General features: G+C 64.4%; 1 protein-coding gene across 1 annotated transcript; it reads right to left on the reverse strand.

Moving 5' to 3' along the window:
- Nucleotides 1–128: 128 nt before the first annotated feature.
- GALNS (galactosamine (N-acetyl)-6-sulfatase) lies at nt 129–21,590 on the reverse strand. Its single transcript, XM_060129987.1, has 14 exons — nt 21,384–21,590; nt 15,510–15,633; nt 14,658–14,732; nt 14,047–14,149; nt 11,462–11,605; nt 10,631–10,697; nt 10,423–10,550; nt 10,036–10,175; nt 8,356–8,459; nt 7,932–8,068; nt 7,246–7,348; nt 4,118–4,239; nt 3,478–3,595; nt 129–1,046 (listed from the first exon to the last, which is right to left on the reverse strand). Exons 1-14 carry the CDS (start codon nt 21,498–21,500, stop codon nt 960–962), a joined length of 1,569 nt encoding a protein of 522 aa, XP_059985970.1. The 5' UTR covers nt 21,501–21,590; the 3' UTR covers nt 129–959.
- Between the last annotated feature and the right edge of the window lie 44 nt (nt 21,591–21,634).

Raw genomic sequence — 21,634 nt, forward strand, 5'->3', positions numbered from 1 at the left:
GGACCTGCTGGGGGAGGGCAGCGGAGGAGGGAGTGATGGAATGCTTGGCCTGGCCCACTCCAGCCCCCACCGTGGTACCCAGGGGGGACAAATTCCCCCAAATAGAATTTCATTTAAAAACAAAAGGCTAAAATGCCTGTTACTTTATTCTAAACCTGTTCTCTTCATAATTTCCCAAGTCTTAACAACAGTACAGAGTTGGTGTGACAGGCTGCAGAGTGGAAACTCCACACAATGGAAACGACCCACGAGCCTTAAGGGGAAGTCCCTGGAGGCCGTTCACAGTCCTGCTCAGGCTCTCCTGATTTCGCTGGTGAATGGGCTCGTCCTCAAGCGCTGCCACCCTGGGCCCGAGGACGGGAGTGCTGAAGCACAGGCGGGCCCCACGGTGTGCTGGGGTTGGGAGTCCTGATCTCCAGGGAAGCTGATGGCTTCAGCTGTCCGCGCTGGACTGGGGAGGCCTTGGCTGTCGAGGCTCCTCCGGGACAGGGAGGCCCTTGGCCTCCTCCCCCTTCATGTTCACACCCCTCGACCATGGTGGGGGGAGGGGCGCTGGGGTATCCCCTGTGCACAGCGCCAAGGGGCAACGCAGGATTGGCACGGCCGCCCTTGACACCAGGGCTGAAGTCCTGAGGGGACTGCAGGGGCAGCCACGGCGAGTCAGGCCTCTGGGTCCTGCGGCAGAGCTCAGGCCCTGGAAGAGGCAGCTGGGAGGTAGCTGGAGCAGAGCGGAGGACATGAGGCAGGCAGCCTCCGGTTCAGGGGCTGATGTGAGCCTGCGGCTGTAGAGTCAGACAGGCCCGGTGGGCTGGGAGCTGACTCCAGGGCTGGGCTGCGTAGTCTTGCGGGTCCTGCTGCTGGCTACAGGTGCCGTCCGTCTGGCAGCAGTCAGGGCAGAGGGAGCTGGGGCTCTTGCAGCACAGGAGCCCTGAGGCTCCTGTCCTGAGCCCAAGCCGGTGCTAGTGGGGCCAGGAACACTTCTCTGGGACAGACTCCGGGGGCATCAGGCACTTCCCTAACTTCTCGCAGCCCGGGGGCGCCCAGTTCTGGGTAATGAAAGTTCAGAAAGGGGACATGCAGTTATTCCAAGCACTTGTGGACTCAGCACTTTCCAGACTCCTGCCCTGCCCAGGCCTGTGACCTGCCCCACCGCAATAGGTGGCTGCAGTGTGGAATCACCTGTCTCCACCCGGCTCGGAGGCAACTGAAGGCCTGAGGCCGGCACAGGAGACACTGCCCCACAGCAGCCTGGTATTAACAGGGCCTGCCTGTCACTGAAGGGGACAGTCCGCTAACTGCCCACACAACCTTGGCCTCCCGGTAAGCTCTACAGGTGGCGGCCTTGGTGCCCCAGGGAGAGCTGGCCTGCTTCAGCACAGGCTCTCCTGGCTGCACCTTCATGGGCTGACTTCCTTTGTGTGGCCATGATTTCCCGGCAGCAGAACAGGACACTCGGGCTTCCCCGGTGGTGCAGTTGTTGGGAATCCGCCTGCCAATGCAGGGGACATGGGTTCAAGCCCCGGTCTGGGAGGATCCCACATGCCGCGGAGCAACTGAGCCCGTGCGCCACAACTACTGAAGCTCGCGCGCCTAGAGCCTGTGCTCCGCAACAAGGGAAGCCACCGCAATGAGAAGCCCGTACACTGCAACAAAGAGCGGCCCCTGCTCGCCGCAACTAGAGAAAGCCCGCGCGCAGCAACGAAGACCCAACACAGCCAATAAATAAATAAATAAATGTTCCTTTAAAAAACAAGACAAGAAAAAAAAAACAGGACACTCATGCCCCTGAGAGGGAGCCTTTGTGGCGCTGTCGTGTCGCCTCACCCAGGAGGTGCACCCATCCCCCTAATCACCCTGTGGGGGGCACTCCCCCTACTACCGCCCCTGCCAGGGCCTGAGTCTGAATCAGAACATCAGCGCCAGTGAGAACCGCAGGTAAAGCCCTCCCCTGCCCTGAACAGCATCAAGTGGCCGCCCGGCAGGGCCAGGGTTAGATGAGGAAGCAGCTCCCAACCTCTGAGGCAGAGCAGAGGAAGGGGCCAGGTGCCTGCAGAAAACAGATTCTGGGCCCAACCTGGGAGCCTGGGGGTTCAGGGAGGCGGGCTGCCCGGGCTGCTCTTGTCCCAAGAGCAGAGGTCGCTACCCAGAGTCCTCACCCGCTGGCCTGGACGAGCGGGGCCCAGGCAGAGTGCGGGGACCGGGGAGGGCTTTGCACGCTCGCGTGTGTGCGCACGCGCACACACACACACACACGCCCACACACTTTTAAGTCCATGCACCTCTCTGGTGGCAGTGCTCGCTTCAGAGTCTGAGGCCAAGCCACGCTCTTCCGGGGTCCTCAGCTCACTTGGGGCGGGGGTCCCTGCTTTCTCCTGTTACGGGGTCGGCCGAGCCTCGGCAATTCCTGCCGCGCCCAGCAGGTGGCAGCAGCACCCCGGCCAAGTCAGTCCCTCCCCATCTCCCCTACCGTCACTAAGACCCCTTTGGTCTCTGAGCCACCAGGCAACGGCTGCTACCTGCAGACTCGGCCCACGGGGCAGGCGTGACAGGAGATGGCGTGCTGGCGTGCGGACAGCACCGTGTCACAGAGGACAAGACAGGTCTGCAGGGGGCACCAGGGGCTCCTCGGACCCGAGGGGCCGCAGTGGTCCTGAGCCAGGGAGGCCCTTCTGCTCCAGTGCTGAGTCCAGAGGCCGGAATGCCAGCCTGGCGTCCTTCCAAGGGAAGGGGGAGGCCCTGCTGGCCCCCGCCCCAAATGTCTTCCCCTGTGAGCCCCAGATGTGGACAACAGCGACCAGGCTGCCCCACTGGCCCTGGCCAACGACCCTCGGCCGCCCCCAAGGCCACCGGCCCCCTGCTACACCTCACCGCTAGGGAATGCTTCCAACACCCGTGCGTCGTCCTCACGCGCACCCATCACAGCCACCCGGCAACGCTCAGTCACCTCCTGGCTCGAGGCAGCGGCTCCGCAGGCCCGGCCGCGCCCGCAGCTTCAAGGGGCTTAGCCATCCTCACAACCGCCAGGTGGGTCTGGGGAATGGGGTGTGCGGGGCAGGGGCACTCACGGGCTGGAAGCCAGGCTAAGCTACTGGCTTTGCTCTGCGGGTTTTGGGGTGCTGCCGGAGCTTCTGCCGCGGGGACGGGAGACTGCCCATCTTTGTGGAACAGGGAGCCACACAGACTCCCCAGTTATGGGACAGACTTGTGGGTGAGCCCCCATGGAGTTGGAGGAGGCTGTGCTCGGAGGTGGCCCATGGGCTTGCTGCACCCCAGGCCATCTGCCCAGCCTTTCAACACCCACATCCCACATGGGGTTGGCTCGTCCTGCACCTGCAGAGGTACCAAGTGACCCCTTGCCACTCCTGTGAGTTCGGAGACAGAGAAGCAGGAGGGAAGTGGGGTTCGTGCCTGCAGCAGACCAGTCAGCACTCACATGGCCCTGGGATGCCCCCCACAGCCCACGTACGAACCACTTACCATGACCGCCCGGTTGCACACATTGAGCTGCGGCTGTCCGGGGACCAAGGCCTCCTGGTGCTGCCGGACAACCGGGGTGATCTGGCGAAGGGCGTCCAGGTACTCGGTGCTGGCAATGCTGCAGGCGAGGGGCACCAGGTCACCGAGGTGGAGGGAGGGACAGAGCAAGTGGGGCAGCCCACCCAGGTAGGCCAGGGTTGGGGGGGAGACTGAGGAACAAGCCCCCCACCCCGGGGTCACCATCCAGCAGCCTCCCGGGAAGAGCAGCTGGGGCCCACACCTTGTTCCGCCCGCCCTCCCCGAGAGGCGTGCACCCTGGGAACCACCCAGCAAATGAGGGCTCAGGCAGAGCCACGTCACGCCCAGGACAGCAGCTGTGACCCTTCAGCCTGCTGCCTGCAGGAACCCCCGGGGCACCGCCCGGCATCGCAGGCGCCCTGAGCTGCACAGGCTTGGCCGCGCCCGATCTCTCCTCTCTCAGGGTCCCTTTTAATCCTCCGGCCCCCGTTCATCTCTCTCGGAGAGGCTGGTCCTGCCCCAAACGCCCTGAGACCGCGTGGCTCCCGGGCCCTCGGCGCCCTGCTCAGTCGGCTGCACTCGCCCCACAAGGGGACTTGGGGCCCCGTAACCCCCGGCTCACCTGAGGGGGAACCTCTCCCCGGGGTCTCGTCCCAGGTGGAAGACCAGCGGCAGCTTAGTGTGCTCCTCCTGCGAGTGGGTGGTGACCCCTGACACGTTCTGCCCGGGGCAGAAATCCACGCCCTGAAACGACAGGCCGGAGCGCAGGTGAAGTGTGCGGGGCTCGCAGCGGGCGAGCACAGCAAGACCGCGGATGCCGTGCTGTGGGGCGGAGCCTGCTTGCCACCCAGCCCCGGGCTGCGTGCCATCGGCCCTGTGCGCCGTCCCCTAGGGCTTCGGTACTTTCCTGGGGGAGGGGGTGGTGAGTCTCTAACATATTTCAGTCCTTCTATCTAATTCCTAGAGCAGAGCTTTTCACGTCCACCCTATCTGCCTCGTGGCAGACGAGGTGCGCAGCGGTCGGCACTCCTCCAAGACTCCTTGGCCAGCTGAGGAGGAGGGACCGCAGGCCTGAAAGCCAGAGGAGACACAGGGGACCCGGACGCACCGCCCCCACCCTTAACAGGAGACGGAGCGTCTTCTCCACCAAGGCTCAGGTGTGCAGCCCCGCTCCGCGCCCTCCAGGCGGCCTCTGCCCTCGGGGTTCAGCCTTTGACGCGCGCGTGAGATGGGGTTCCCGCGCCAGCATGTCCCCCAGGCTTGAAGGCTGTCCCTCGGGGCTCCCTGACTTGGTTTAGGGAAAGGCCTGCTGCCATCTGGGCAGAGTGGGGTGAGGCCAAGGGTTGCCACCCCAGAAGCACTGGGGACCTCAGGGCCCCACAAGCAGCTGGGCACTGGTCTCCAGGCATCATGGGACACTGTTTACAGGGTCTGGAGCGGGGCCGTGGCGGGGCCCGTTAACCTTAAAACGGGGCCGGGGACAGAGACGTGCCTCCTGCCTCTCCTGCGGGCAGCGGTGCGGCCTGACGGCAACCCTCCCAGCACCCGCGGGTCTGTCCTGGACGGCCCGGCAGTGGAGCAGTGAATACCCTGCTTCCCAGTAGAGCAGGGAAGTGAGGAGCGAGATAAGTCCCAGTCGTCTGCCCTGAGCTGTAGACCCCTGAGTCAGCGGCTGCAATCTAAGCTGTGGAGAACGGACACCCAGGTGGGTCCCAAGTAAGTGACCTCTGACCTTCTGGGAGCAGACCAGCTGGAGAACAAAAGTGGATTTAACGGTGGGAGAAACAACCACGTTCAGCATAAAAAAACCGAGCAGTTAATGGAGAAGAATCCAAGTCTAGACAGAAAACACGAGTTACCATTTGGAATCAAATCATCAGCTATTTGATTAAGACGCCGCTAATTAGTACAGGAGTTTCCTCTCACAGCCACTCTCGGGAGGGAGGACCCGCCCCAGGGGCAGCGCAGCTGAGCCCCACGCAGCCCAGCCAGGCAGAGGGGGCGCGGGGCGCCCTGTCCCAGCACAGCACTGGCGTTGGGAGGACGGGAAGGAGGAGGGGGGCGGGCGAGCCGTGCCCTTGAGCCGACGCTCGTGGATTTAGTCCAGAAATGCAGAAGGTCCCATGGACACACGGGCCCTCCCTCCTGCCTCGGCCCCCCGGGCCTCAGACGCCTCCTGAGGGGAGGCCACGGGCTTGTGGGCGATGGCGGCGCCAGACCTGGCACAGGGAGAATGCGCACTCCTCCTTCGCCTCTGGTACCCGGTCAGGACGCGGGCAGGTGGGCCCACAGGCACTGGGGGGTGGGGGGGTCGAGGGGTAGGAGATGCCCCAGACAAGGGTACAGTGGGAAGTTAACAAGGTCCCCTCGGGCGACCCCTGCACCTGGGGACCCCTGACCTCCTCAGCTAATCCACGCCCCCAGCCTGCAGACAAGGCTGCCCCTCATGTGTTGATCGCCTGGAAGGGATGCAAGAGGCGGACCCAAGTCTCCACAGAGCTCAGGGAGCTGTCGATGGCCACAAGGCCGCTGTCGTGGTTTCTGGGGCCCCTCCCTCCCGACTGCACACACCCCCTCCGCCTTACTGGTCCCTGCAGGGAGAAGGGCCATCAAAGCAGCGTGCGGGGCCCCCCCCCAGCATCTGAATGGAACTGCGACCGTGCAGACCCACCGCAGGGGGCACCCCCCAGTGCCTGCACGCCTGCGTGCCCTGGAGAAGAGACGGCAGTTTTGCGCGTTTTGTCTCACAAGAGGACAGCGGCCGTGCGGACCAAACCAACCAGAAGCCCCACAAAGCACCCTTGGGAGGGAAGCAGCGCCCCCCGCGGAGCCCTGCGCACGGGTGTCCCCACCGCGCCGAGGGGGCCTCTCCTGACGCTTTCCGGCCCCACCGTGAACGCACTCGAGTCAGCACAGGCCGTGCAGCTGGCTGCCCGCTGCCTGCAGACACGCGGGGCTCGAAGAGGCTCCCCAGCCCCTGTGGGCTCCGGCTTGGGTGGAGGCTGGGCTGACCACACCTGCCCTCAAGAGGCCCAAGAGCCCACGGTGCGCGAGCCGTGGCTTCCAGAATGCCAGCGAACCCGTGCAGCTGGACGCAACGGGGACCCTCCGGGGTGGGGTGGGGAGGGGCCCGGGGAGGGGCAAGGGCCGCCACGCTGTCCCCAAGGGCCCTCAGGCGGGGCTCCTAGGCCCTCGGCCCCTTGGCATCTTCAGGGGCGAGCCAGCCGCAGCCCTGCCCGTCGGGGTGCCGGGTGCTCAGGACAGCTCAGCAGTGACGGGACGTGGGGAGGCACAGGCTTGGCTAGGGGAGGGCGAGCAGGGGGCGGCCCAGGCACGTGGAGAGGAGGTGGTGGGCGGCCACGAGCTGGGAGGGCCGAGGGGGGCTCCGGGCCTGGCAGGGGCACTCCACCGTCAGGACTGGGGGTGGACACGGGGAAGCAAACATGGCGACAGCATCTCGGGGGGCCGCCGAGCACCTGGCCGGGCCAGTGGGTGGACGGGAGGGGAGGCCGGGGAGGTGCCGGGTCTGCCTGGGCCCCTGAGGCATCTGACCCGGGTTTGGGGCTGAGCGGCCCTGAGGCCTCGTCTCCGGAGCCTGGGTGGCGCGGGCCAGGGTGGGTGCTGTCCTTGTGGCCACAGCTCGTCACCCCAAGTCCCTGACAGCAGGTCAGCACGTGAGCTGGGGGCACAGAGGCCTCCCCAAGGTGGGACGTGAGGGACGAGGCATCCACGGAGCCGGGACCGCCTCACCTGCCTGAACTCCTCCCAGGAATTGGTCCAGGTCCAGAAGTGGGCCTTGTACTGGCCACGGGTGACCGCCATCAGCGTGTTGCCACGGTAGTAGAATACCGGCCTGTCAGGGGGACAGGCGGCGTCAACTGCAAGGGTCCCCGGGCTGTGGAGGGGCCCCCTGGCCGCCCCTCATCCCCGGTGCTGGGGAGGCTGGCGGCGGAGGAAGGGGGTAGCACGCGGGCACGGCAGGCGGGCCTGTGGGGACGAGCATGGCGGCTGGCACCCCCTGCCACCCCCGCCAGGGGTAGCAAGCTCTCACGCCAGGTTTCAAGACAGACAAGAGACGGTGAGCCGTCCACTCCTGGCCGTCAGCCTGCTCTGGTTACACTATACACCCTTCAGAGTCCACGCCCCTTCACGGCAGCCTGGAAACTCATTTTGTTTGAGCAAAACAGTAGCAGATCTTGAGCTGGAGCAACTGCCTCTGGACAGCGTCCCGGCGTGGAGCTGGGCGTAGGCTGGGGCCGGGCAGAGGGTGAGGGACGCCGCAGGGAGGAACAGGCCTCCCCACCCCACCAAGCGCTTCATGCCAAGACCCCCGGGTCTCACCTCCCCCTGGGCGAGGACACCTGCTTTGTCAGCCAGCTCGGCCCCGGCGCCAGCTGCGGGGCGCCAGGCGGGGCGAGTGCCTGGCGGGAACCTACCTGTCTGTCAGGCGGCCCTGGAGCATGGTGGGGAGGAGGTCCAGGCCGTCGATGGCCCTGTCCCTGGGTGGCTCCAGGCCTGCGAGGGACAGGCTGGTGGTGAAGAGGTCCATGATGCTGCCCAGCTGGTGGCTCACCTGCAATGGACGTGGCCCAGACGCGCTGAGGATGCCCGCCCTGCCCTGCCCAGATGGCGGCCAGGGGCCAGGTCCCCAGGCGTGCTCGCTGACGCACATGCACACGCGCACACACACACACGCGCAGTCACATCCCGCTGCATGTCCACACACGCAGAATAGAGGCTTTCCCTGCCCGATGACACGTGTGCGTGGCAGAACGAGCGCAGGGAGCAGGCCAGAGAGGGGACCAAGGCTTCACGCCCCAGGATGACTGCAGGGCAGGCACAAGGCCGGCTCTCACTCACCTGGCCGGCAGGGATGTGCCCGGGCCACCAGGCGATCGCAGGCTCCCTCATCCCACCTTCAAACGTGGTCTGCTTCCCGCACAGAAAGGGGCCGTTGCTGCCACCTGGGGACAGTCGCCCATCAGACCACGTGCCTGAGTCCCCAGGGCCATACACGCCCTGCCGGGCACTCGCCCTCGGGACACGTCTGTCCACCTGGCTCCCCGCCTGGCCCTTTGGAGGTGACATTACTGAGGCACTGAGGCCGTTGTGGAGACAAAGGACCAGCCCTGGGGTTCAGGCCTCAAGTTCAAGGTCGGAACGCCTGGAGATGGCTCTGACCTAGAGCTGTGGTCATAAGGTCACGCCCCCATAGACCGCGACCACGCACACACACAGCACGTGGACATGTTAGTGAAAGACGTGGGAACGTTAAGACACAGTCCCGACCCCGGGCCTGGCAGGTGCCAGGTTCCCTAAATGTCACTGTGCACGAGCAGCTCCTGTGTGCCTGGGGTTTGGGGGTGCAGATCCCGTGTTTCTGACACGCCCTGCTCTGAGCAGGTGGTCCCTGAACCCGGCTGTGGGCGGTGCCGAGGGCAGACAGCCAGGTCCTGGCGAATCGCACGTCCCCGGCTCGCTGCCATGATGGAGGGAGGGACCCCTGAGCATTGGCCTCGCTGGTCAGCACAGGGACAGCAAGGGTCACAGGCCAGAGACCAACGAGGGCCTACTTCTCTCCTGCTCCTGTCTCTCCAGCTGGGGGTGGGTACATGGATTTTCATTGTCTTGTTCTGCCCCTGCAGCTCCTTCTCGGCCGAAGCCAGTTGCGCTGTTCCTGTCCCTGGCGATCCCTGGGCCCCTCTGCCCCCAGGACACATGGCTGTAAGGTCCCCCAGTGCCTCCCCAGACAGGCCCGGCCCTGTGGGGTTTCCAGCTGTCTGTGGCCTTCCTTCCAGAGCTGTCTGAGTGACTCCGGGCCCTCCTGGGGCCCAGCCTTTTTAAGAAGAAAGAGAAAAAGAGACACCACCACGGGGGTGTGAAACCCTCATAGGACTGTGAAACGCCGGCTCTAACAACCTCGCTCCAGCTCCGCAAGGTGGAAAAGCCTCAGGCCTGAGAGGCCTAGAGCCAGGGTCCTCAGGAGGACTGCAGGCTGGCAGGGACACAGAAGGAGGGTCTGGGGGAGTGAGCAGGCCCCCCGCGCTGCGCCAGGGGCTCCGGCACTGCAGGGGAGGGGGGCTCGCTCCCTTCCCTCCCGACACCACCCACCACGAGGCCTGGGGGGGCCTGGGCCTGGCTGCCGCAGGGTCATCGCCCCCGTGGGAAGGGAGGCCCCCAAACACAGAAAAAGGGGCAGACGTGTCCAGTCACAACGGCCGCTGTGTTACAGCTGAGATCAGAACGGAAACGCTGATAGGGGACGTTGCAGCTTCAGAGAGAGAACTCCGGACGCGACTGGCCCCAGGGGTGGCCAGTAGAGAGGCAGGACGCGGTGAGGGCCGCAGCCTCTGCCTCCGCCTGCCCCACCGAGCTCTCCCTCCTGACCAGGCACCTGCCAGGCGGTGGGGAAGAGGGGCACCGGACCTGGGGGGCGCTTGCCGGTGTCCCTCCCTCCCCAAGGCTGAGCCCTTCACCCTCGGCCCGGTGCGGGGGTGCTGGGGGGCCCCAGGTGGAGCCCCATCTGCTCAAGTCACCTGCCTTGTCTAGGCGCAGAAATGAGGGCAGCGCCGTTGTCGGACGTGAAGAAAACAAAGGTGTTCTCTGCGATGCTCAGGTCCCGGAGGAGGTGCAGGATCTTCCCGACGCTGTCGTCAATCTCCCGGACGGCGTCCCCGTAACTGCGGGAAGGAGGGAGCGGTCAGCAGGGGCCGGCGGCCTCCGGGACCAGAGGGCGGCCGAAGCCGAACCTCAGGGAGGGACGAGGAGGGGGCGTTCCAGTCGAGTTTCAGACGGAATCGGGGCAGAGGCACAGATGCTTCCCTCTGTCCACAGCTGACAGTGGTAGCGAGGGCCCAGCCTCTGGTGGTAACCAAGCACAGCTGACCCCCCGCCCCGGGGCCCAGGTCTACATGCCCAAGGACTCACCGCCCTCGCTGGCTGGTGCCCAGGAAAGGCCTGGAGGCATAAACAGGCGCGTGTGTCGCGTCGATGGCCCAGTGTAGATAGAAGGGGCGGCGAGCTGCCTGCTGCCTCTTAATGAAGTCCAGTGCTTCCTGAGGAGAAGTGCACACCGTCTTCCCCGCCCCAGGCCCACCTCCCACCCCAGAGCCGGGCCAGCCCCTGCTGTCGTCACCTGCAGGTAGATCTGGGTGAGGTTGGCTTCTCCGGTCTTCAGGTTAATTGGAAATTCCTCATAAAATCTGAAAACAGTACAGATCCAGACAGAAGTCGGCCTTCAGGGCAGGAAAGCCCCCCCCTCCCCCGATTTCCTGGGCCAAGTCAGGGGCCTCGTTTACAAGAGAGACGGAAACGTTCACGTCAGAACAAAACCGGAGCCTGGAAGCTCCCAGGCCCGTCGGGGACCCACTGGGGTGGAGTCTGGTGCCCCGGTGACCCCACCATCTGGGAGGAGGGGAGCCCCGCCAATGAACAGGCAGAATGGTGCGAGAGGAAGCGGCCAGTCCACGGCCACGGAGGGCACGGCTAACGGGTGTGGGCATCTCTCTAGGGTGACGGAGGCGGTCTGGGATGGGGGTGCTGGGTGAGCTACACCTCAGCAATGCTGGCCCAGCTCTGTGGTCCAGTGACGTGTACTGCGCTTCCACCAGAACAAAAATAATTTAAAAAGGAAGAAAGGGAAGTTAGGCCAGACAGGAAAGACCAGGGCCTGCCTGCAGCCACCTGACGGCCAGACCAGGTCGGTCCTGCAGCCGACGGCCCCCCGGACGGTGGCTCGGAGCGAGGCTGACCGTGCAGAGCGTAGCCCCCTCAGGGCACGGGGCCCAAACCCCGGAAGCCGAGTGACGCGCCTCGCTCTGGGGAGCATCCGGGGCTCCCAGCACCTTTCCTGAGACAGTCAGAAGCCCCCGGACGCGGGGCTCTTGTAAGTCAGAGGTCACAGCACGAGGTCTGGGCAGGACGAGGAGCTGGCGGGTGGGCAGCAGCAGTGGGCGGGGCCTGTTACCTGCCAACCATCTCCCAGTCCCGGTACACAGGGATGTTGGGCCTGGCCTTGTTGTCATAAGGTCCAAAGTGACAGTTGGGGGATCCAAACCACTCGTCGAATCCGTGCTTCAGGGGGTGGAACTGAGGCCTGTGGCCCAGATGCCTAGAGAGAGGAACCCGGGGCACTTCAGGGACCGCCGCACGGGCGCCCCGGAGCTCCAGGAAGCAAACACCCTCGCTTTCAGAGAACAGCTCAGGAGACAAGGCTCCAGCCAGCCCCAGGGTGTGCTGAGCCCGGGTGCCCCGTGGCCTGGCCCCCCTGCCCGCACAGTCCACCCAGGCGACAACCGAGGGGCGCACATGGGGACGGTGACCAGGTCCCTGAGCGCGGCTCACTGCCCCGGCGCCCTGGGCAGGAGCCGGACGGGACGAGAGGATAACACGGCAAGGTGCCTGCGGGGCAACGGCCCAGCTGTTACCGGGCTCGGACCCGCCCCCTGCTCCCACCCGGGAGCCCCTTCCCCGCAGGTGCGTCACGTCGGGTCCTCTCGCCAGTGGGAGGGTCTCTCTTGAGAAGGCGCAGCTTAGAGAAGGGGTTTCGGGGTGAGGTTCCTCCTCCCTGGGAAGCAGACAGGTTTCTTGGGGTCACGTTTGCAGAAAGCCTCTCGCGGCCAGCATCGCCGGCGCAGCGCTGGGGGGCTGCACCGGGCCAGGCCGACTCCACGTCACCGTGAGCTTGCCGCACAGCTCGCTCACTCAGTCAGGTGGATGCGGCCCGAGGCAGCTGGGCAGGATGGGGCCGGAACTGAGCTGGCCGGCAGTGGAGTCTGGGCGCCGGTAAGTGAACCTCTCGGTGCCCCCTGCTGGTCCCGAAACACTCTGCCTCCGCCGGATGGCTGCCCGGCTCCTGGAGCCCCTGTGCCGGGGGCACCCGCACGGGCTCTGCCCTGAGCGCTGTCTCTGCAAAGGAGAGCCAGCTGCGCCCCGTGCTTCCTCTCTGGGCCCGCAGCTATGATGCCCCCTCCATGCTGGACACCGCTGGGTGTGACACTCCTCGTCCTGCATCCTTCAGCCCAAACGGCCTTCACGAAACAGAAACACCCACGAAGGTCCGGCTCGTGTGAAGTTGTCAATTCCAGGTGCTGGTCCCAGGGCAGCTGCGGGGTCAGTACTGCCTGCCAGCGAGCTGAGTGACAGCACGTCGAGCCCCTGGGACTCAGGGCAGCCTCTCGCGGGAGTCCAGGCTCCATCCATCCCAGGCCTTGGTTAGGCTGACAAAACCCGGATCCGTGGTGCTGGGGCCCGAGGCTGGCTGTCAGGCAGTCACGGCCACGGCCACCAACACCCCCTGCGGCTCTGATGGGACCCTGCTGAGACCAGCACACCCACCTGGCAGAGGAGGGACCGAGCCCCCTGCCCCGGGCCTCCCAGAGCCCGTCATCCCATTGGCCATGGCCGCCCTGACCCCGGCTGGTCCACCAGCTCTGCGTCCACCTCCCTGAGTCCATGGAGCTGCCTCTCCAGGCCCTGCCGCGTCCCTTCCTGTTCCTGAGTCCGCCCATCTCTGGAGCTCGTGGGGACAGGCTCCCACTCCAGCTCTGGCTGCCCCGTGTCAGTGACCACGAACGGGAGGCCCCTGGACCGGGGCAGAGCCGCCAGGCTGGGCAGAGAGCGCCGGTCATCGCAGGGGCTCCTCCTTCTGCGGGCGCAGCCCTGGCACGGCCCCGGCGGGCCTCGTAGACACCCTACCGCCATCTCCCGGGCCTTCCCGGCACTGCTGGGCCTTGCAGGCTCCCACATCCTGCACCCTCGTCAGCTCTGCTGTGCAGCCCCCACCGCCTCCAGGCTCGACCGCTCGGCCAGCAGGACAGCTGCCAGCCCCTCTCGGGGGTGAGGAAGCAGCCTCCATGTCCTCAGGTTCCCTGAGGACTCCTCTCCCGGTTTCTGCAGATCCCCCATCACTAGGACTGTCAACTGCGTGGGGCAGTGGTCCCCAAGGGGCGCAGATGAGGTGCTTGCCCTCGAGGTGGTGAGTGCCATAGGGGTCAAGGCGAGAGGGTCCAAAGCACGGCAGCGGCCGAGCAGAGACGATCAGGGCTGGAAGTCAGGGAAGGCTTCCTGTAGGAAGCAGGCTTGGTCTCCAAGGGCTCCAACACGCGGGAGAGGAAAGAGGACATCCGACCTTCATATCAACCTCTAGGGCTGCGTACTCAGGCATCCCCGGGGAGTACAGCGCGACACGCGTGTGACAACGTGATCTTTCACGATCACTTGATCCCGATGATTCCACACCACACGACCGTCCCCATCCCCTGCTTGCTTCTTGGTTTCATCACCAGACAGAGCCGCTTTGCTCGCTGGCGTGTCATCGTGACGGCACGCGTGTGCAATAACATGGCTCCTTTGGTGCTGCCGTGGCAGCCACCACCCCAGCCTCACCACGGGAGGTCCCACGGGCACGGCCACAGCAGCTTTTAAAGGGATGCTTTGGACATCTTAGCGGACCTGGAATTCAAGGACTCTACTCCCACCCGAGGGGCTCCCACTGGGCAACGTGAGTAAGGAACCCGCTGGGTGAGCCCAGCAGGCAGGTGTGGGACTCACCACTTGCCCACGATCTTGCTGGTGTAGCCGGCCTCCTTCAGCAGCTCCGGCAGCAGGAGCTCTGAGTCCGGGATGCCGCCCACTATCTCCTGTGGAGTGTAGGCTGGTGGAGCAATGCACCGTGTGAGCCGGCAGGGTCGAGCGGCAGAGCCCTGGTCGGGGCAGCACCGCCCGGGCACTTTGCAGGTCTTCCGGCGCTCATCACAGCCAGCACCATTACCAGAGCGAACAGGCAAACGTGCCCCCGAGGGGGTCTGGACGTCAGGGGTCAGGGGTCAGGGGAGGGCCTGCCCCTGGCGTCTCCAGAACTCGGGCTCTGAGACCACACCTTCCTCCAAGGGCCCCTTGAAGCCCCACTTGGTCGGGGAGCCCACCTAGAGCCGGGCCGCCCCCGCCCCCGGGACAGGGCGGGAGCCAGCCCCACCCTCACCGTCCTCCCCACTCGCCCAAAACACATTGTTTCTGATGGAAGCTCTGCATTCTGTTTTAACATGAGTTACGACACAGACAGAAGCCTCAACCCTGGGCGACAAGTGCGCCCGGGAGAAGCCAGGTCACCAGAGAGGACAGGTGACAGACGCCCCCTCCCTCTGCCCCAGGGCACAGCCTACCGTTCCTCGCGTGCCCGTTGGTGGTGTAGAAGCCACTGCGGATGGGCAGGCGTCCGGTGAGCAGAGCCGCCCTGGCTACGCGGAGGGGACACAACAGAAATATGGGTCACGCGTGCAGCCCGAGGCCAGCCCTGTGGTACCCGAGTCCCCGGCAGCCACTTGAGAGCCGGGTGGGAGCACAGCTCCGCAAAGACCAGCAGCGGGGCCGGACGCAGCTCCCCCTCGCTCGCTCTCCAGCTCCCGGGACAGCCCACAGGCCTCCTCAGGTGCCGCCCCTTGCGGGGTCGCCTCTCGTCCTCCAGATCAGAGGTTCTCCCCCCTGCGAGGCCACTACCCCCCCAGCTGGCGATCCCTTCCCTGGCTGAGCACCTCCCCCGAACCAGCCGCGACACTCAGCTCCGCGAGTGAACAGCCGCCGGCACCGAGGCGGCCGCTTGGGCCTCAAACGCCCGCAGAGGCTCCGAGCACTTGGCGGCCTCTGGTGGCCCCGCGCTCCCCAGAGCATGGAGCTCAGGTGCTCCCAAGCACCAGGATCCGACAGAAGAGGCCGCAGCCCGCCTGCCAGCCCTCTGCCCCTTGCAGGAAATGCCAGTGGAGCCGACACCCAAGTCAGGGCTGCCACCCCCGTGCTCCGTGCCCGCACCCTGTGCCCTTTTCTGGCCTACGCATTCCCCGCCTCCCCACCGCGCCTCAGTCTCCGCGCCCCGTGCCCGCCCCCCTTGTGTGCCCCCACCCAGCATGCCCTACGCCCGGCCCCACTCCCTGGTGGCCTGAGCAGGCCGTGGCTTACAAGGGGAGCCATGCCCTACGCCCGGCCCCACCCCCTGGTGGCCTGAGCAGGCCGTGACTTACAAGGGGAGCACAGGGGATTGGCCGTGTAGAAGTTCGGGAAAAGCATCCCTTCCGCAGCCATCCGGTCCAAATTCGGGGTCTCTCTGGAAGGTTCTCCGTACACCCCAAGGTCGCCCCACCCCATCTGCAGGAAAGAGCGTGTGCAGGTAGGATGAGAACGTAGCCGGAGCCGTGGCCCCCAGCGCACCCCAAGTGCGGCAGGTGCGCGGTCAGCGCTCCCCGGTGCAGATGCCCAGCGCCCACCTCCTCCCGGCCCCGACGCCGGCCCCACGTGCTCACGGGGCCCCGGCACCAAGACACACACCTCTGCCTTCTGCACAGACGAGAAGGCCGTCCTACTCTGCGGTGTGAATTCACACTTAAAGACGGTGGCCAGGCCCCATGAAGCTAACCCGGTGAGGCCCCGAGGCCCGCGGTCCTCCCGAGCTCGCTGTCCCGAGAACTGGGCCGGCCGGCACCCAGGCGCCGCACGAATGTCCACAGCAGCAGGACTCCCGACTGCTCAAAAGAGACAGCCTGTGTCCATCACTGATCAACAGTAGACAGATGTGGTCCATCCATCCAGGACCGGGGTGAACAGCAGCCTCCCGTTTACGTCCACTCAGGACTGGAGAACGTAACCATACTTGGAAATACGGACGTAATTAGCTAAGATGAGACCACACTGGACCAGGGTAGCCCTAAATCCAGTGACTGGGTCCGTGTGAGAAGATGGGACACAGAGACAAGACAGACACACAAGGAGAGGCCAGGCCTCCACGACGGAGGCAGAGACTGGAGGGTCGCAGCCACAAGCCAAGGAGCACAGGAGCCCCCGGGAGATGGAGGGGAGGGAGGACCCTCCCTCGGAGCCTCCGGAGACACTGGCCCTGCAGCCCCTCGATTTCAGACTCTGGCCTCCAGGACTGGAGGAAACAGATTCCTATTCCAAGGCACCAAGTCTGTGGCCACCTGTTAGGCACGAGGGACCTGATACACTATGGACCAGTACTCGGCCGTAAAGAGGAACGAGGTGCTGACACTCACGAAAACAGGCTGCTGAGAAGCCGGTCAGAAAAGGCCGCAGGGTGTACGATGGATGTGAGACGTCCAGAACAGGCAAGTCCACGGGGACAAGGCAGGTGGGTGGTTGCCAGGGGCCGGGGGAGGCGGAGGAGAGTGACTGCCAGTGGGAAAGGGGTTTCTCTTCGGGGGGTGGGATGTTCTCAGCTACCGGATGGGGGCGCTGCACAAGCCGGTGCATGTGCTAAACACCACCGAACTGCACGCTTTAAAATGTTAAAAGGGTGAATTCGTGTTATGTGCGTTGTGCCGAAATAAAACCCGCCGGGTGGTGAGGTGGGTTAGCACGTGCACGGGGACGGACGGACGGACAGATGCGAGACAGAGCAGGCAGAGTCCAGGCGGGGCGACAGGTGTGCACTGCGACACCCTTTCAGCTGCACGGGTGTTTGACAACTTTCATCGTAAAGCGCTGAAGAAATACCTGAAAAGGGCAACGGGACGTGACTTCGCTCTACGACCCAACGCATCCTTCTGCGGCCAGTGGCGTGGGGCAGGAGTGACCCCGACAAACTGATTCCCCTCGGCGCTGCTGGCGGGCGCGGCCCTGCTTCCCCTCTGGATTCTCTAGACGCGCCAGCCCCCTCCAAGCTGGCTCTCCTTCACCGGCCGCTCCTCCTGGAGGGGTGGAGTGGGGGGAGGGCGGGGACGGGGCTTCTTCCCGGGGTTATGAAGATGACCTACAGCTGACCGAGGTGACAGGTGCACGACGCTGTGAAGGTGCTAGAAACCGCGGAATTGTGCCCGTTAACTGGTGAACTGCATGGTGGAAACTGCATCTCCGTAGAGTGCCGCTGGAAAAGCGCAGGCACCTGGTGCTGCAGCGGCCTGGCCGTGCCTGTCTCTCTGGGGCCCCTTAAAGCTCTCCAGACTCACGGGCCACGGCCTGCCAGCCCACAGCAGGCTCGGCAGGTCTGCACGGAGACGCTGGGGAGAGCGGGGCCGGCGCGCACGAAGCTCGGGGAGCCCTGGGTCACACGTGGGGGCCGAGCACGCAGGTTTGCCCGGGATGGTCACAGGTAGGTGTGTGGTCTGGCTGTCATCATTCATGCCCCCTGCACTGGGCAGGAGCTCACACGGCGCCCTCTCCGTCAGGGAGAGCCAGGAGGGGGACACGTCCCCTCGTCTCCCGGCCTTCGGCCCATCCTGACACTCGGGTCCCAGAGCTGCCTGGGGGCTTTTGCCCTTGGACTGTGCGGTCTGTTCTCAAAGACCCTTCCAGCCATAGAGTCCCTTTGGAGATGGTTTATCTTGAAATTACTGAAAAGGCTTTTCCGTTCACCACAACAGGAGCTGGAATGAAAGTTGCCCCTGGAGGGAAGTGCGGCCGACAGGGGCAGGAAGTGGAGTGGAAGGCACGAGGCTGAGGCTCCAGGCCTCTCCCTGCTGCCCCCTCTCCCCGCACCCCACGGGGCACAGGCGGGCTGCCGACCCTCACCCCCAGGCCAGGTAGGAGGAGCAGAGAGAGGCAGAGGGGCTGGGTCCACTGGCACCACCCAAATCCCAGCCTCCCAGGAGGGAGGTGGGGCTCGGCACCTCAGCACGTCTGCATAAACAGTTTAGGCACAGGGAATGCTGGGATACTCCCCAAATCCAAGTTCCCAGATGGCGGCCAAGGGCCCACCTATTTACAGGTGAGCCTCTCTGAGGCCTGCAGTCACTGGCCTGCTGTGTTAGCTCCTTCCTGCTGAATCAAGTTCTATTATCACTTATCGGTAGGCTTTCTTGGCTATAAAAATAGGGATGTTAACATCCACCTTGCACGGCTATCACGGCTTCCATGAGACCGTCCTCCACGGCACCCTGGGCAGGGTCTCCCACAGAGTGTGAAGGATGTCTCCCCTCTCCCACGTGATCGCCCACCCGCGCTCCCAAGGCAGCTGGAACCCGGGCCTATGGTCCTCCTCCTGGCCTCGGCCTTGCCATTACTCGGTGGGAACTTCAAGACTTCTGGGCGTAACTAATGAGAACATAGCACAGGGAACTCGACTCAGTACTCCCTGGTGACCTAAACGGGAAAGAAATCCAAAAATGAGGATATATGTATACGTACACCTGATTCACTTTGCTGTACAGTAGAAACTAACACAACACTGTAAAGCAACTACGCTCCAATAAAAATTAAAAAAAAAAAAAGACTTCTGGGCAATGCAGGGGCCACACACAGCTACGAGGGATTATTACCCGTGCGTGTGTCCACATCGACACGTGTGCGAGGCCCTGGAGGGTCAGGGCGGGGGCACTGGCTGGATGGGCCCACCGTGGGCACACAGGGGCTCGCCTCTGTGCAGCCTGGCCTTACCCTTCCCAGTAGCCCCAGGGCGTCCTCCTTAGTCCTGTTTTACAAGTAAAGAACTGAGACACAGACGGCACTCGGGCCCAGCTGGGCAGGAGGGAGCTCTGTCCCTGCGCCCCGGCCCCATCACCCATCAGCCTTAGAGAATGGAGCTTCTCAGCCTCTTCTAAATTCTTCCACAAGTTGATGCCTACCAGGGCCTGCGCCTCCTGCCAGGCCTGATGACCGCCTGGGTGAGGACGCAGAGCTGGGGGGCCTGAAGCCTGTCTAGTCGGGAGAGCCTCGGCCCCCACTTCTGCTAAAGTCGCTTTGAGTGTGTTTCCTGTCATGCGCTGACCAGGACAGAGGTCTCCCCGACTTCTCTGGGCTTCAGCTGCCAAAGAACCCCAAAGTCACAGGAGGAAGCCGCAGAGGAGAGTCAGGGCATTGGGGCCTCCTGGCCCACTGTTCCTGTTTCCTGGACCCACCCTGGGCACCCAGGCAGACGGGCCCCTGGGTCAGCCCCCCTCGAGTGAGACGTGCCCAGTGCCGGTCCCCCTCCACCACTCAGGGCCTCCGACAGAGCCCAGCGGCCCCGGTAACGGGCAAAGAGAAACAGGTGGGTGTGGGCACAGGTTGTACTTTCTGTAGCCCCATAAATCCAGAAAACGACCATCTCAACCAGCCTGCAGCATCGACCTTCACTAATGAACTGTCACCTTGGAGAGAAAGGGAGGGGCAGAAATCGGAGAGGCTAAGTGCTCAGCAAAGCCTTGCTTGCCCCAGTAATTCATGTACTTAAACAGCCTTCCTGCCCAGGAACCTCAGCTTTGAGAAGGCTGACCCGCTGACACAGCGAGCATTTCCAAGACCCACGTGTTCGTCACGAGCAAAGTTTCCGTACCAGCCATTGGGGCGGGCTCCGGAGGAGAGGAGCTTCCGGGTCCCTGCGGAAGCCGTCCTGTCTGAACAGTTACGGGTAGAGAGAAGCACGGTCTGCGTCACCTCTGGGCGGAGCCACCATGGGCGGGTTTCTGCGATCTTTTCCGGCTTATTTGAATGTTGGTAACTTTTTGTAATAAAGAATTATTTTCATAATAAAAAAGTTACATGAGATATATTTTATGTCTTTTTCTTGTACTAGGTCTTTGAAATCCGAGCGTGTTTTTTACACACAGCACCTCGCAATTCCGACCAGCCAGGACCGCCCAGCAGCCACGTGAGGCCCGTGGCCTTGGTCCAAAGGCTCCCGGGAGTGTCTCTGCTGGTCTTTTGGGGAACTTTGAGCTATTTTTACTCACAACACTTCTGACACCAAGTGTGTGTGGGTGCGTGACCACAGCAACTACTTCTCTGGCCTCTGGGCACCGGCTGGGAGTGCAACAATTCAGCTCCGTCTGACTACCTACCTGGACCTGGCATCTGACCCCACAGGTCAAGGGCTCAGCCCCACAAGACTGCCCCCACTTCACATGCCAGGCCCACATCCTGGGGCTCCTGTAAGTCAAGGCTCCCACAACCCACCCCCACTGCTCCCAAAGTTGGATAATTTGCTAGAACGGCTCACAGAACTCAGGGTGGCGCTGTGTTTACTATCACCTGTTTACTATCAAGGATACAACTCAGGGACAACAGGGTGAGGTGTCGGGGGGACTTCCCTGCCCTCTCTGAGCCCTTCCACGTGTACACCGACCTGGAGCCCTAACCTTCCAGTCACGCCTTGGCCTTCCTGGCGACCACACCCTGAAGCCATCCAGGGCCCCCCCCTACAGACACTGGTATCACTCCGGGTTCGAGGGTTTAGGAGCCGTATGCAGGACCCTCTGCACTGCCTCAGCCCTCAGGACGGGGCGGAGGGGAGGCCCAAAGGGCCGCGGTCTCCCCACAGCTCAGGGGCAGCAGGCACCTGAACGCAGGTTTGCCTGCGTCCCCACTTTACCCCAACGCCCCACAGGGACTGATTCCAGAGCCTCCATTTCACTCCCCAAAAAGTGCCCCCCAAATACAGTCCCGCTTCCTTGGGAAGGAGCACAGGGACCAAGTCGCAAAGGAGGCGCGAACAGCACGGCTCTGTGGGAAGGGTTGGCCGCCGCTGTGACCAGGGTGGCCTGGGGCTACACACACACCCATCCGGGGACATTCCTCCGGTTCCCAGGGCAGGTCCAGCAGGCCAAAGGCAGCGGGGAAGGCGACTTCCAGGGCGGGCAGGCAGGCCGGGGTCTTAGCCAGCTCTGCACCGCTTCCCTGCCACCCACACCCCCAGCAGTGGGGGGCGGCAGGCGAGAGCAGGGGTCCTGGGGAGGTGGTCCTCACGCGGCCAGCATCGCAGCACGCCTGAGGGGCAGCGGAAGGAGCGGGGGAGGGAACAGGACAGGAGGGTCTTCTCCTGGCCCGGCCTGGACACTACACCTCACTTCACCCTCACCCACGAGCCAGGCTGCGGCCTGCAGGGCCAGGCGCGACCCCCACACCGCCGGCCGCCCCCAACCCCGCCCGAGCGCAGTCCTCCCGGGAGCCCGGCCCACACCCGCACTCACGTCGTCCATGAGCAGGAGCAGGATGTTGGGGGGCTGCGGGGCGCCTGTGACCCCCAGCCCCGCGGCGCTCAGCACGAGAAGCAGCCGCCACCTCGTCGCCGCAGCAACCGCCGCCATGGCAACCACGCCGAGCGCCACCGAGCCCCGGAGCGGCGGGAACGGCCCGGCCCGGCGAAGCGGGCGACCCTTCCGGCTGGGCGATGGGGCGGGGCCATGCCGGCTGAGTGACAGGAGAAGCGGGGCCCTGACCG

Source organism: Lagenorhynchus albirostris, chromosome 19 (assembly GCF_949774975.1).
Source record: "Lagenorhynchus albirostris chromosome 19, mLagAlb1.1, whole genome shotgun sequence".
Taxonomy (NCBI): domain Eukaryota; kingdom Metazoa; phylum Chordata; class Mammalia; order Artiodactyla; family Delphinidae; genus Lagenorhynchus; species Lagenorhynchus albirostris.